Below are 13,141 nucleotides of genomic sequence, written 5' to 3'. Positions count from 1 at the left end.
TATTAGGGAAGCCCCTCCAAAGATTAATCTGAGGTGCACAGTTGGGTCCGGAAGTTGGGACCCAACTTCCATCAAAGCAAAGAAATGGACAAAGGTGTAAGGAACATTCAGTTTGAAGAAGCCTAATCTAGACAAGATGCCAGGGCCTTCTTCCCCAATCTTGCCACCTTGGCGGGAGACCTTTAAGTCCTTTGCCTAGCATGGCTGTCCTCTGAGAGGCTCTACCAACAGCTGATTGAGAAAGAGGCAGATACTCACACCCAACCATTGTAGGACTGAGGTCAGAGACCCCTATGGTTGGATTAGAGGAAGGGTTGAAGGAGCAGAAGGGGAGGGCGACCGCATAGGAAGATCAGCAGTCTCAACTAACCCGGACCCCAGGGAGCTCCCAGAGGCTGAGCCAACAACCAGGCAGCATACATGGGCTGAGCCAAGCGCCACCCCTTCCCCAGCCTCCTGGGACCTATGTAGCAGAGGTCTGCTTAGTCCGGCTTCAGTTGGAGAAGATGGGTCCAATTCCCAAGGGGCTTGAGGCCCCAGGAATGGGGGATGGGGAGATGAAGGGGAGCAGAATGGTGTGAGGAACTGGGTGGGGGACCGGGAGGGGGCAACGGCTGGAATGTAAATAAATAGTTAATTAAAAAAATAAATGTGTCAAAAAGAGAAAGGAAGGAAGAAAGAAAGAGAGACAGACAGAAAGAAAGAAAGAAAGAAAGAAAGAAAGAAAGAAAGAAGGAAAGAAAGAAAGAAAGAAAGGAAGGAAGGAAGAAAGAAAGAAAGAAAGAAAGAAAAAACAGACCACCGCATTTAGCTCCTGGACGGACAGAGGCGGGGCAAGCCTCGGGACTGAAGTGCGCACGCGCGGCAGGCAGCGTGTCATGGCGTCATCATCGTGCGACTTATTTCCCGGAGACACGCGTCCACGGTATTGAGGTATTGTGCAGAACCGCGTTCGGGTGCTTGTCCTGCTCCCGTCACAGTCTCTTTTCCCGCACCCCGGGATCACGTCCGTCCTGTGGCCGACTGGGAGGAGCCGAACGGGACTGCTCGCTTCTAGCGTAGTCTCTGCAGTGGCGGCTCTCGGGCTTTGCTTTGGCCTTTAGTTTCTCTGTCAATACCGTCTTCTTTTCCCGGCCACTGTTAACGTTGCCTTTCAGGGGTTGAAAAGCGACAAGTAATACACCCAACGCCATCAGCTTCTAGCTGATTCCGAATCTAAACGGAGACAAAATGGAAGGTGGAAAAAGTAACTTTGCGTGCAGCCCTTCCTGTTCCGCCCAAGGTCGGAATGCTTGCGGTGGCAGTGTTAGCCCTTTTGAAACAAGGGTTTCCTTAATTTTACCTTTTATTTTCCAAGACACAGTTTCTCTGTGTAGCCCTGGCTGTCCTGGAACTCAATCTGTAGAACAGGCTGGTCTCGAACTCAGAGATCTGCCTCCCTCTGTTAGGATTAAAAGCGTGGGACAGCAGCTTTCTGCAGTAGCGGATTGTATTAAGAGGAATTTTTCAGTGTGATCTGGGAAAAATTCATCGAGGCTCAAATTTCTGTTGGAAGATAGCTTTAATGACTTAAAATGTGTTGACTACAATTTAGTTTTGGCTTGGAAAAGGTGTATTTGCCCTGGTGAGATGTTTGTGGTGTAGTTATTAACCTGTTTGGACTAAGAGTAGACAGAACTAAGTATTAACGTTAGTTTTTATTTATAAATGACAGCTAACCTTATTGAACTTTAGAAAACCACTTCTGGATGGTGGAATTGATAGAGTGAATTGTTTTGTTACAAGATAACAGTGTGAACAGTTTTTGTTGTTTTCAAGTAATAGAAATTACTTGACAGTGGTGGCACACGCCTTTAATCCCAGCACTTGGGAGGCAGAGGCAGGCGGATTTCTGAGTTCAAGGCCAGCCTCGTCTACAGAGTGAGTTCCAGGAAAGCCAGGGCTACACAGAGAAACTCTGCCTTGAAAACAAAACAGAAATGAAATTCCCAAATCAGAGATGTTGTAGATGCTTTCCAGTACCTATAGGGATGCAGTTTTCTCTTGTTTTTAACTTTGAAAAATTCTATGGGTAAACAGTAGCACTTGTTTATAAGCATTTGACTCTTCATGTATGGCTCTGAATAGTCTACAGTGGGTTACCTCTTTGTTATTTCCACTTTCTTAAATAATAACTAATATTGTGAACTAGTATTTTGAGCATTCTACTAATGGAGTATAGCTTTAAGAGTTTTATTGATATTTATCTTGTCTGCATCACAACCTTATGTATTATTGTTACTTTAGAGGTAATTGTGAAAACAAGCCCCACATTTTTGAGAAGATAGTTTTTGCTGCTTCCTTTCATTCATTTTGAAAACATGTTGAAATAAGCATTAAATAGAAGTTGATTCTGTTGTGGCTCCAGTCTTAACAGGTCCTTGTAATTTATGTACTTTAAAATGTTTCTATTTATTCATGTGTTTGTGCTCATGCCTCTATCTGTGTATTTGTCACATGTGTGTGGGTGTCAACAGAGGCCAGAGGATCCAGTGGAGCTGGACTTACAGATGGTTGTGAGCTGCCCAAACTGCCTGCTGGAAACCAAGCTTTGGTTCTCTGGAAGATGAAAAGTGCTCTTAACTGCTGAGCCATCTCTCCAGCCTTGTAATTTATATAATCTTTATTGCTAGACTTTTGCACATGTATTTTTTGTGTGTTTATGTGTGGTTTATGCAGGTGTGTGTTCTCATGTGAGTGTATGTGCATGTGTGTACGTAGAAGCCCAGCGATGCTGTTTTTCTCTATTGTTCTCCACTTTGTTTATTGAGGCAGGGTTTCTTATTGAAGCTGCGAGTCATTGACCTCAGCCAGTCCAGCTAGACTGCTAGGGGATTCCATGTTTTGGTACCCTCCACACACAGGAGATCTGAATTCCAGTCTTCAAGCTTGGTGGTGGTGGTGGTGGTGGTGGTGGTGGTGGTGGTGGTGGTGGTGGTGGTGTGTGTGTGTGTGTGTGTGTGTGTGTGTGTGAGCGTGAGCGTGAGCACGAGTACTCATGGGCTTTATTCACTTAGCCATTTAACTTCTGTGATGTGCTTTTAGAGGATAGCACGCTTTAGAAAAGGAAGCTTAATGTGTTCTCAGATTTTACTGAAGATCACAGGTAACATCAGCATCTTTGCTTGGCCAAGACAGTAGTATTGAAAATTTACATATAAATTTCACTATAGTTTTCTAAGGTAATGCTGTGTAAAACATAATTATATGAATGGGATTATGGTGCAGAACCTGTAAATTCGTCTCTTGTTCTAAAAGTCAATTAAGTATATGTTGGATTTTCTCTCACTAATATGGTAACTGTGTGGAACTCTAATTGCTATAGAAATGAAAACAGCTTACTTTTATATATGTGTGTGTATACATATATATATATATATATGTATGTATATATATACACATATACATATATAATATAAATTTCTCCTGGATTCATGTAGTGACTTTGTAATTTATGTAATTCCAAACTGGGACATGATGTTAAGATTTTCCAAACTCGAAAATTGGCTAGTAGACACAAACAAAGGTTGGATTTGTGGCAGCAGCTTTGGACTAGATGGTGGGAGGTATGGCCACACAGGAACTCAGAAGAGGCCACGTGAAGAAGAATATACCTTTATTTTGCTAGAAAATTCAACTCTAGGGAAAAGAAGACATTTTGGCTCTTTGAGTGGCAGAACTTGGTGAGACGAAGGGCAAAGACAAGGTCAAGGTGCTGGAGGCCATGGGGATGAGCAAGAAGAGTGAAGAGGAGAGGAGGCACTGCTTGGACAAGCGCACACAGGCACAGGTGGCCTTCGAAAAGATGCAGCAGAAGTGGCAAATGGAAAGAATCCTGAAGAAGGCATCAAAAGCCCACAAGCAGCGAGTGGAGGACTTCAACTGACACCTGGACACACTCACTGAGCACTATGACATTCCCAAAGTCAGCTGGACCAAGTAATCTGCCCCTGGTCTGAAAGGTGCTTCCCTCCGTGTTTTCTAGAATGTTGTACACCTGGCTGGTGCATCTGCTGAGACCAGCTTTCTGAAACTTGATTAAAGGCAGGCAGTCCTTTCATTGGGTTTTGGTTTTTCAGTAGTTCCCTTTTTTGTTTGGACAGCAACATTGACCTCAGCAGCTGGGAAGGTCATGGAAGGATTTCCACTCCCATTGCAGCATCTGTCTTCATTTATACCACAATGCCAGGACAGAAAGCTACTGCCTGTAGCCCACCACAGACATTCCCACAGTTCTGCTCCATTTTGGGTCACCTAGACATCAGATTGCATCTGCAACACCACCTAAAGCATGGGCAGGACACAGGTTTCCCGCACATAGCCTGTCCCACAGTCCACCCAGTGGACTGCTATGGCAGATGTTGCTAATCTCAGTTCTCAATGATGGCACTTGGGTTTCTAAGCATGTGGCATGTGGTATGAGCCTGGTTGGCATTCCTGGTCTAAGGACACCTAATGCCAGACGTGGCCAAGGCAAAGTGCCAGCAGACGTGGTGCAGTGCAGATGTTGCAGAGCTTTGTGTCTGAGGGTCTAGGTGGACCTCTTGAAGAGTTTCTGCACACACATTTGAGAGATGCAGCTTCTGTTGCCATGGATGCTAAAAGAATGACAAATTGGTAGAGCTGACATGTATAGAATAAAGGGAATACCAGTCATGGAGTGGGAATGTTGTCTCTACAGGCTGTCCATTACAGTGATACCTTTCCATGCCCTTGAACAATGAATGCACAGTGCAAAACCAGTTTAGTGTGGGAAAAATGAGATGCTTTTGTCTTTTAAAGGTACATATGTGTATATATACACATTGGTGTATTATATTGCGTGTACGGGTACATGTGCACATGTGTAGAGGATTGACTCCTTCCACCATGAGGAGCCTGGGGATCGGATCCAACTCAGGCTGCAAGTGACTTTACCCACTGAGCTATGTCACAGTCCAGATGACATTTATTCCACCTGTGTTCACATCTGAGAGAGGTGGTATGTGCGTCGTACCTTGTCTCATGTGTTTAGGAACATTTTGGATTTGGGGATTTTTCCAAATTTGGCGAACACAGTGATTTTTGTATGTTGCAGTGACTGTCACAAGTTTGCATACATTTGATTTCTGTTTGATTTGCCCTGTGCACATAGCCTGTGCACTTTTATATTAATTTTTTTGTCTTTGAACATAGTATACAAAATACACAATTTTTTGAAGAATTTTGTGCATAAAAAAAGAAAAGTCATTATAGTGATTTACTAAGTTTTAAAAAGTTTCCTATGAAAGCTCTCTAAGAAAAGAGGGAAAACTGAATGAAAAAGGGGGGAAAGAGAAAATTCTTCTTCCCACTCTTCTCTTTGTCCTCAGCACTTTTACATCTTTCAGAATACATGATCACATGGTAAAAGTTCATCACAAATTCACACATAACATTCAAATCATACATTGAAATAGAAGTTTACAACAGAGAATGTTTACATGCATATCCATTAGGAGTAATAATCAGGCTAAACTCATCACCTGTCACAGATCCACAGGTTCACTGACAGTTAAAAAGCGTAACTAAGATATTAGTGAAGTTTTATATAGATAAACCCAGTCAATATTTTATTTTCAGTCCTAGTACCTATAATAAATAGTTCACTTTTTATGGAAAAGAAAAATTATGTTCCTGAGAAGTAAATGTACTGATTTTGAAGTGGAATATGAAATTCAGAAAAATGCTTAATTAAATCAAACTGCTAATGGTGAAGAGGGCCTGTTGGTGGCCACCTCTGCTTGTATTTGATGCTGTCTGACACATGAGAAATGGGATCTTGTTCTTGTGGTTTCTTTGTGTGAAGTTGAGTCCTTTTATGTTTATTGGTTACTTGGATTCTTTTGTAAGTGGCTGGCTTCTGTTTTTTTGGGAGTTAAGTGTAGTTTCTGCTTGTTTGTTAAATTGATTCAAAGAGACTCTGTTTTCCTTTGTGTGGCAGGTATACTCTATTTGGACTTAGACCTGATCTATGTGTTTTCACATGGATACATTTTAAAGAATCAGATAAACATGGAGGAGATTATATTTTGAGGCTAGACGTATAGTTAGTGGTAGGGCACAACTTAGCATTCATGAGGCCCTTGGTTCGGTTCCCAAGCAGCTACCCTGCCCCTCCAAGGCCATTTGTAATATAATCAAAATTTCAGCCTTTGTTGACTGTGTTAGATTTATGAGTGTTTGGTCCGCAACTGTTCAGGATACTGCAGGATACTACAGGATACTGCGTGGACTGAATGCACTCTGTGTGTGACTTCACCACTCTCCACCTTTGTTATAATGCTCTTATTATAATGCTCTTATTATTAGTTCTTGGTTTGTTACTTATGAAGACAACTTTTTTACGATAGGTTCATGCTGCTAGGTGACTTCACTGCGACCTTCAGTATATATCTTTAAATGATTTCATTATATATCTACGATTTCATACACAACAGAATTATCCATAATTTTGATAATGAATGTTACAGATAACTAGACCAACTAGATTATTTTATGAATAAAAAATTCGAGGTGCACGGAGCAGTTTGATGATTTATCCAAGGTAACAGAGTCAGTGTTCAAGCAACACTGAAAGCTCAGGTATCTGCTTCCGTTAACAGCCCCACCTCCTGTCACGCCGCTCTTTTTAAAACACCTGGGACTATACATTCATTTATGAGCTTGAACTTGAAAAGTAATTTTAGTGTTAGTTGATAAAGATTTTTTATATTTTTTTTATATCTAGGATTTCTGTTTTTTAAGTTTAATACAAGGAATGGTTAGAACAACATCTAAATTTTAAAAAGCTAAATAAAATTTAGAATTTTTGGAGAAACTCACTTTGTTGACATTATAGGATGTTATTAGACTTTCATTTAAAAAAAAAATCTTTGCTTTCAACAGAATGCTTTAAAAAGTGTACCTGTCCCCCATTTATTTTTATTTCTTAGATTGTGTCTCCTGGAGCAGAGACTGGCCTTGAACTTGCCTATAGCTAAGGGCCCCTGGATCAGAGCCTCTCGCTCCACTTCCCAAGTGCATGTACCTTTGAATCCAGTTGAACATGGGTTTAGCTTATTGACATATGGTATTGTGATTATGTTGTCAGAGCTGTGAAAGTCTCTAGGGCTTGATGTGTGGCTGGCGTGGAGTCTTCCCTCTTTCTCCATGCATTTTTTTTTTTTTTTTATTTTAGCTTTCAGTCTCAGATGATTGCAGCTTTATTTTTTTTTTAAATATTTTATTATATGTAAGTACACTGTAGAAGCTGTCTTCAGACACTCCAGAAGAGGGCATCAGATTTCGTTATGGATGGTTGTGAGCCACCATGTGGTTGCTGGGGTTTGAACTCAGGACCTTTGGAAGAACAGTCGGCAATCTTAACCGCTGAGCCATCTCACCAGCCCTCCCCATGCATTTTAGCAAGGGAGGCTGGGAGGTTGCTCCTCTGGACTTGCATTCTAAGATTCACTGACTTACCTTACTCAGAAGTAAATGGTCTTTTCATTTTCTTTCTAAAGCTCTGTCTCCAGTATGAATTCTGAGAGTTTTTTTCCCCCCCAGTTGGTCACAATGGCAGGTGAAGAAATGAATGAAGATTATCCTGTAGAAATTCACGAGTCTTTAACAGCCCTGGAGAGCTCCCTGGGTGCTGTGGACGACATGCTGAAGACCATGATGGCTGTTTCTAGAAACGAGTTGTTGCAGAAGGTATTTTAAAATCTACAATCTCAGATGAATTTCATAAGACAGAACATTAGGAAGAAATGGTGCCTTAGCACTGACCATGTCTTTCTGCAGGAGATTAGGGGAAGTGTTGGAGTGTATTTAGTTAGAACATCCTACAAAGCTTCTGCATGGGAACTTGATTTTGAAGAGCAAGGCACACTCACAACATTATTTTTGACAGAGTCTATCTTTGATGTTTTATGTATTTTAATGATATTATTGGTTCTGGAAACAGTGCAGTACAAGAACAGTAATGGGATTGTTTCTTCTGGCTTTAGAGTTGCCAAGCATTTCGTGTGCTTCTTATATTTAAGTGAGTCATATTCAGTGCTTACGTTAAATAATTACTTTTGATATAAAAGTCCAGATTATAAATCTGAAATTGCTATAATTTAGAATTTTTTCTTGGATTGTACAGATTTCTTGTTTCCTCAGAAATGATATTCAGAAGCATGTTGTGGGTTTTTTTTTTTAAAGCAAAAAATAAATCACTTGTTATATTTGGGTGTTTGTATGTATCAATGAGAAAAAAAGAACCCTATGAGTCCAGAGAAGAGCAGAGAAGGGTATTCAGGAGTGCTTAGGCTGTATTTAAAATGGAGTTTCAGATGTAAACAAAAAGAATCACTGGTTAAGAAAACTTTGTGCACATTATGTCTAGATCATTTTATTATTGAATTATAGGGAGTGAGAATACCATGCTTTACTGCCGTGAAGGAGGAGACAGTTGAACGTGTCGTCTGGTGGTTCTCAGAGGTTATGCGTCTCTCACCCTCTTATCTCTTTCTTCTTTGTGTTGCTAGTTGGACCCGTTGGAACAGGCAAAGGTGGATTTAGTTTCTGCATACACCTTAAATTCAATGTTTTGGGGTATGTATGTTACTTTGTAGCTCATTAGAAAGTGTATTATTGTGTCAAAGATGACTTATTTTTAAGAACTAGTAGTTGACATAGAATTGTCTTTTATAGTAATCTTATTGGTCATATGTTTCAGAATAAAGGATGCCTGTAAGCTACACATAGTTTAGATAATTTGAAGTTGAATTAACTATGCAACTTTCCTCTTGAATAACTAGGATTTCTTTAATTATAACACTCTATATACACCAATTTCTTTCATGCGGTTTTTCTCTTACAGTTTATTTGGCAACTCAAGGAGTTAATCCCAAAGAGCATCCAGTGAAGCAGGAATTGGTAAGAGGCCTGTGATTCATCCCTATTTATATGTCCGAGTGTACCTCTCGGGGGTCAATCAGTCGGCCATCATCATGCTGATCAGTAGGGAGGTCAGAATTGTAGCAGAATGGCAGCATTCTGATAATTAGTTATAACTTTCACATTATTTTTCCTATAAATTCTTTAAATTTTAGTCATCTCCAGGGCTACTTAAGGAGAAAAAAAAAAAAAGCAAAACTCTTACACAATTCTTAAAAGTGTATTCCACTTGATTTACTATCAGAGATGGGGAAATTTCTCTCCTACCTTTCAATTTCTCCATTAACTCATTTTCTCAGCAGTAAAGAATTCAGTTCAGCAACAAAGCTAAAAGCTTTTTTGGCACCAGCTATATGTATACTGTCCAGTAGTTCTGCATCAATGACATATTTACAACCTGTAATAAATCTTCTAGGTTTGTCTCTGTATTCCATTTAGATGGATAAGTACAACATCTAGTACAAATAAGTACAAATAGAATCTAATATCTTGGAGTTTTTGCTGACTTCAGATATTAAATCAAATCATCCAATTGGAAGGAGAAAAATAAAAGTGAAACTTAATAGTTACCTTATTGACTTGGCTTTATGAATAAGAGTTTTAATAAATTTATTCTTTGTGTACATAAAATGTAATATACATGTATATGTGAGACACATGGAATTATATCTTTGTTTTCAAGTCTTATAGTAGTCAGTAATGTGTGTTAGTTACATTTAGTAAAGCATAGGTAATTTACTTAAAAATACAATGAGGCATCTTTATTTCAAATGTAAAATATAAAAAAAGTATAGACTAGAATATTTTTTTTAAAGTTCTTTTTTTTTTTTTTTTTGGTTTTTCGAGACAGGGTTTCTCTGTGTAGCCCTGGCTGTCCTGGAACTCACTTTGTAGACCAGGCTGGCCTCAAACTCAGAAATCCGCCTGCCTCTGCCTCCCGAGTGCTGAGATTAAAGGCGTGCGCCACCACGCCCGGCTTTTTTTAAAGTTCTTGAGGGAAAAATAAATTTATGCTTAAATATAACAGTTGTGAAAAAAAATTTAAGAGAGGTTACCTATGCTGCTAGCATTAGAAGTACAGGTTATGCGTCTAGTTTTCCACTTGTGTCCTTTTATAAAATTATTTTCAACATAAAGCTAGAGTACTCAATATTGTGTTTATAAAAGGACAAGACAATTTATCTTCATTCTTCTTCAGAATCTACTTTATAGAGAGCACATTAATTTTCTGGGTAAGGATTGGCAAATAAAAAGCATTCTTAAGTGAATTCCCTTTTTTGACCTTGAGACAGATATTATTACTAATTGATTGCTCAATTAGATGAAATCGATTTGATATTTGTCATGTATCACAAATGGGAAAACAGTCACCTTATTTATTCAGTGGTATTTGAATGGCTACTAAGGACCAGGCATTGTTTTCAAGTGATGCTGCCTCAGAGAAAAAAACAAAGGTGTGGCAGATACCGCTCTTGGAATGAAGGGAAACCCAGTAACCATAATAAGATAATAAACACTTCGCATCTCAACTATGCAGGATGCTATAAAAGCATTTTATGGGGGAAAAAGAAAAAAAAAATACAGAGCAGATAGAGTGAGTTGGAGTATCGGGATCAAGTGTCCAGTCTTAATGGTGAAGGGAGGAAAGACTGACAGACTAGCAGAGAGGGAGGAGCTGCGTGGACGCCCAAGGCAGAGCAGTATCAGGGCAGGCTCCCGGGGTGGGGCCAGGGTTCAAGTGCTGCCTTGCTGGTCACTGTTACTGGAGAGGTTTTACAGGAGCAGTTCAGTTTTGATAATGAAGCAATGGTAAGGTGTTTATGTTCACACTTTAATGAAACTTGTTTGTTCCTAAGCAGTGATCACTTACTGTATTATAGTTGTTATCGCCTTTATTTCGGCACTTGATGTATAAGAGTTACCTATTTTGAATAATACTCTCAAGAGATTTCAAAGCGCTCCAGAAGCCTGCTATGATTCCTTACCTTTAAAGTCTGTATATTTTATTAGGACATTTTACATACTTACCAGTCGAGATTATGAATTGAATAAAAGATCTCATATTTTCATTTTGCCTATTTTAATATGACAACTCGACAGTAACATAAAATAGATATAAATAATGCCCCACCCATTTTCTGTTTAGAAAAGTGATGGGAGAGGTTAATTTTTTGGCACAAGTGTAGGAGAACTCAGATTTATAATTTACTCTTCTGATACAAAATAGTTAAAATGAGAATTTAGGTTAATGTTGACTAAAACAGTAGTGCCATATATAAGCCAGTTATTGTTTATTGCTATAGTGATATCCTAATGTGAACTTTTTCCTGGAAGAGTTCAAAAGACTTGTTAAGTGTTGGGTTGGTTGTTGTTACTGCTTTTAGACACTGTCGTGTGCAGCCCAAGCTGGCTTCAGACCGGCTGATCTTAAAGTCTTTCCTCTGCTCTCCAAGTGCTGGGATTCCAGGTGCACCCTCATGCCCACTGAAGGAACGTGAAAATAAAATATGCCTTTCCCCGAGACTGTCAGCTCCAGGAAAGCACGGGACATGTTTAGCCTGTGCAATTGCACTCTCTAGTTCCATGGACTTAGTGGACAATAACAATTCACTGTTGACAGTCACTGAGAAAGCGCGTGATAAACCTGGGATGCTGAACAGCTCAGGAAATGACTGTCTTTTATGTTTCTTCTTAAGGAAAGAATCAGAGTCTACATGAACAGAGTTAAAGAAATAACAGACAAGAAGAAGGCTGCCAAGCTGGACAGAGGTGCTGCTTCGAGATTTGTCAAAAACGCACTCTGGGAACCCAAAGCAAAAAGCACACCAAAAGTGGCTAATAAAGGGAAAAGCAAGCACTAATCTTTTGGTTTTGATGTACATGGTTTCAAAAAGTACATCCTTTTTAATCAGTTTACAGTGCAGTTATGTGGCCATGCGGTGTTTAAATGGATCCCTTTGGAATTCATGTATAAGTTTACACATTACATTTGTGATACTGAATCTTTTTTTTGCTGAGAAAGATTAAGTTGTCTTTGTTGATTTTCATATAAAGCATCATGATGTGTTTAATATTGTAAGATATTCTATAAGCAGTTGTGAAATCCAAATGTTCTTTGTAAACATTTGTAGTGTTTGAAATGAATAATGATATTATGAAGTGTGCTATCTGTAGACTGGAGCTGTAAGGACATTTGTTTTCAGTAATGATGAGAAATACAATGACTTAAATACCCACTCTGTTTTCTGTTCAGTTAGTTCAACATGTTTCTGTGATTTTTTTTTTTTTTGAGTAATTGCTGTCTTGATATTCAAAGTGCAAAACTGAAACCTTGAGGCTGTACTCTAATTCTTCATGTTCCATTTAAAATAAAATGTTCTCATTAACGCTGATGGAAAATACGGTTGTATGTCCTGACTGGCTTTGGCTTGATTCCCTTTTAATAAATATGGTAGCTGTGTAGCTCACGTGCTTCTTGCTGTCCACTGCGTGAGTGAACATGCGCTCCAGATGAGGCAGTGTGAGCAGCTCCACCCGGTAGAGAAGGCTTATGAGTCCTGGCTCTCTGTTCTCTTGGTCTTGCTCTTAGAGTCTTTCTGACTAAGTATTTCCTAAGCCATGTGGGTGCTTTGAACCATCTTCTTTATTAAATGCTGCCCCTCAGGCACAGGAGGAATCACATTATATTTACATTCTAATTTATTTTTCCGGAGTGTTTGTTATGATGAATTCCACTTATTAATGTCTGAGCTCACATAACCTTGCTTCTCTAGGCCCACATAGTCATGTATAGATGTGCCAAGGATAGCTAAGTTTTTGTTGTTGTTGTTGTTGTTGTTGTTGTTCTTGAGAATTAGAGTTGTAGAAATTGTCTGTGACTAACTTTTAATATATGAATTTCTTGATTAGGTAGCGAATAGTGGAACTGGTCTGAAGTTATAATGGACTTTGTAAGGCATGCTAAAATCTGATTCATAAATAGTAAGTCAATAGATGCAGAAAGTCTCAGCTCTGATATCAGATACTTTGTGATGTGAAAGAACATTTATGAGCATTTGTAGTTATTTCACTCTTGGCCATTTTAATTCTCTGATAATAGTGAAAGTAACTTCATTAGAGAAATAAGTGCTTTATGAAGATAACTGTAGAATGTATT

The 13,141-nt window shown here is 39.2% G+C and overlaps 1 protein-coding gene across 2 annotated transcripts; it reads left to right on the top strand.

The window, feature by feature from the left end:
* The first annotated feature begins 866 nt into the window (after positions 1–866).
* Positions 867–12,377, top strand: C1d (C1D nuclear receptor corepressor). 2 transcript variants are annotated; one of them, XM_021177133.2, is made up of 5 exons: positions 867–933; positions 7,606–7,752; positions 8,574–8,640; positions 8,909–8,964; positions 11,682–12,377. In XM_021177133.2, exons 2-5 carry the CDS (start codon positions 7,615–7,617, stop codon positions 11,844–11,846), a joined length of 426 nt encoding a protein of 141 aa, XP_021032792.1. In that variant the 5' UTR covers positions 867–933; positions 7,606–7,614; the 3' UTR covers positions 11,847–12,377. The 2 variants fall into 2 exon arrangements, with proteins under 2 accessions (XP_021032792.1, XP_021032793.1); XM_021177134.3 differs by lacking the exon at positions 867–933 and adding an exon at positions 944–1,282.
* The last annotated feature ends 764 nt before the right edge of the window (positions 12,378–13,141 follow it).

This window comes from Mus caroli, unplaced genomic scaffold, assembly GCF_978045245.1.
Source record: "Mus caroli unplaced genomic scaffold, Mus_caroli_1 scaffold_13, whole genome shotgun sequence".
Classification (NCBI taxonomy): Eukaryota; Metazoa; Chordata; class Mammalia; order Rodentia; family Muridae; genus Mus; species Mus caroli.
The sequence above is the reverse complement of the archived record's forward strand: the minus strand, read 5'-3'. Positions and strand labels throughout refer to the sequence as shown.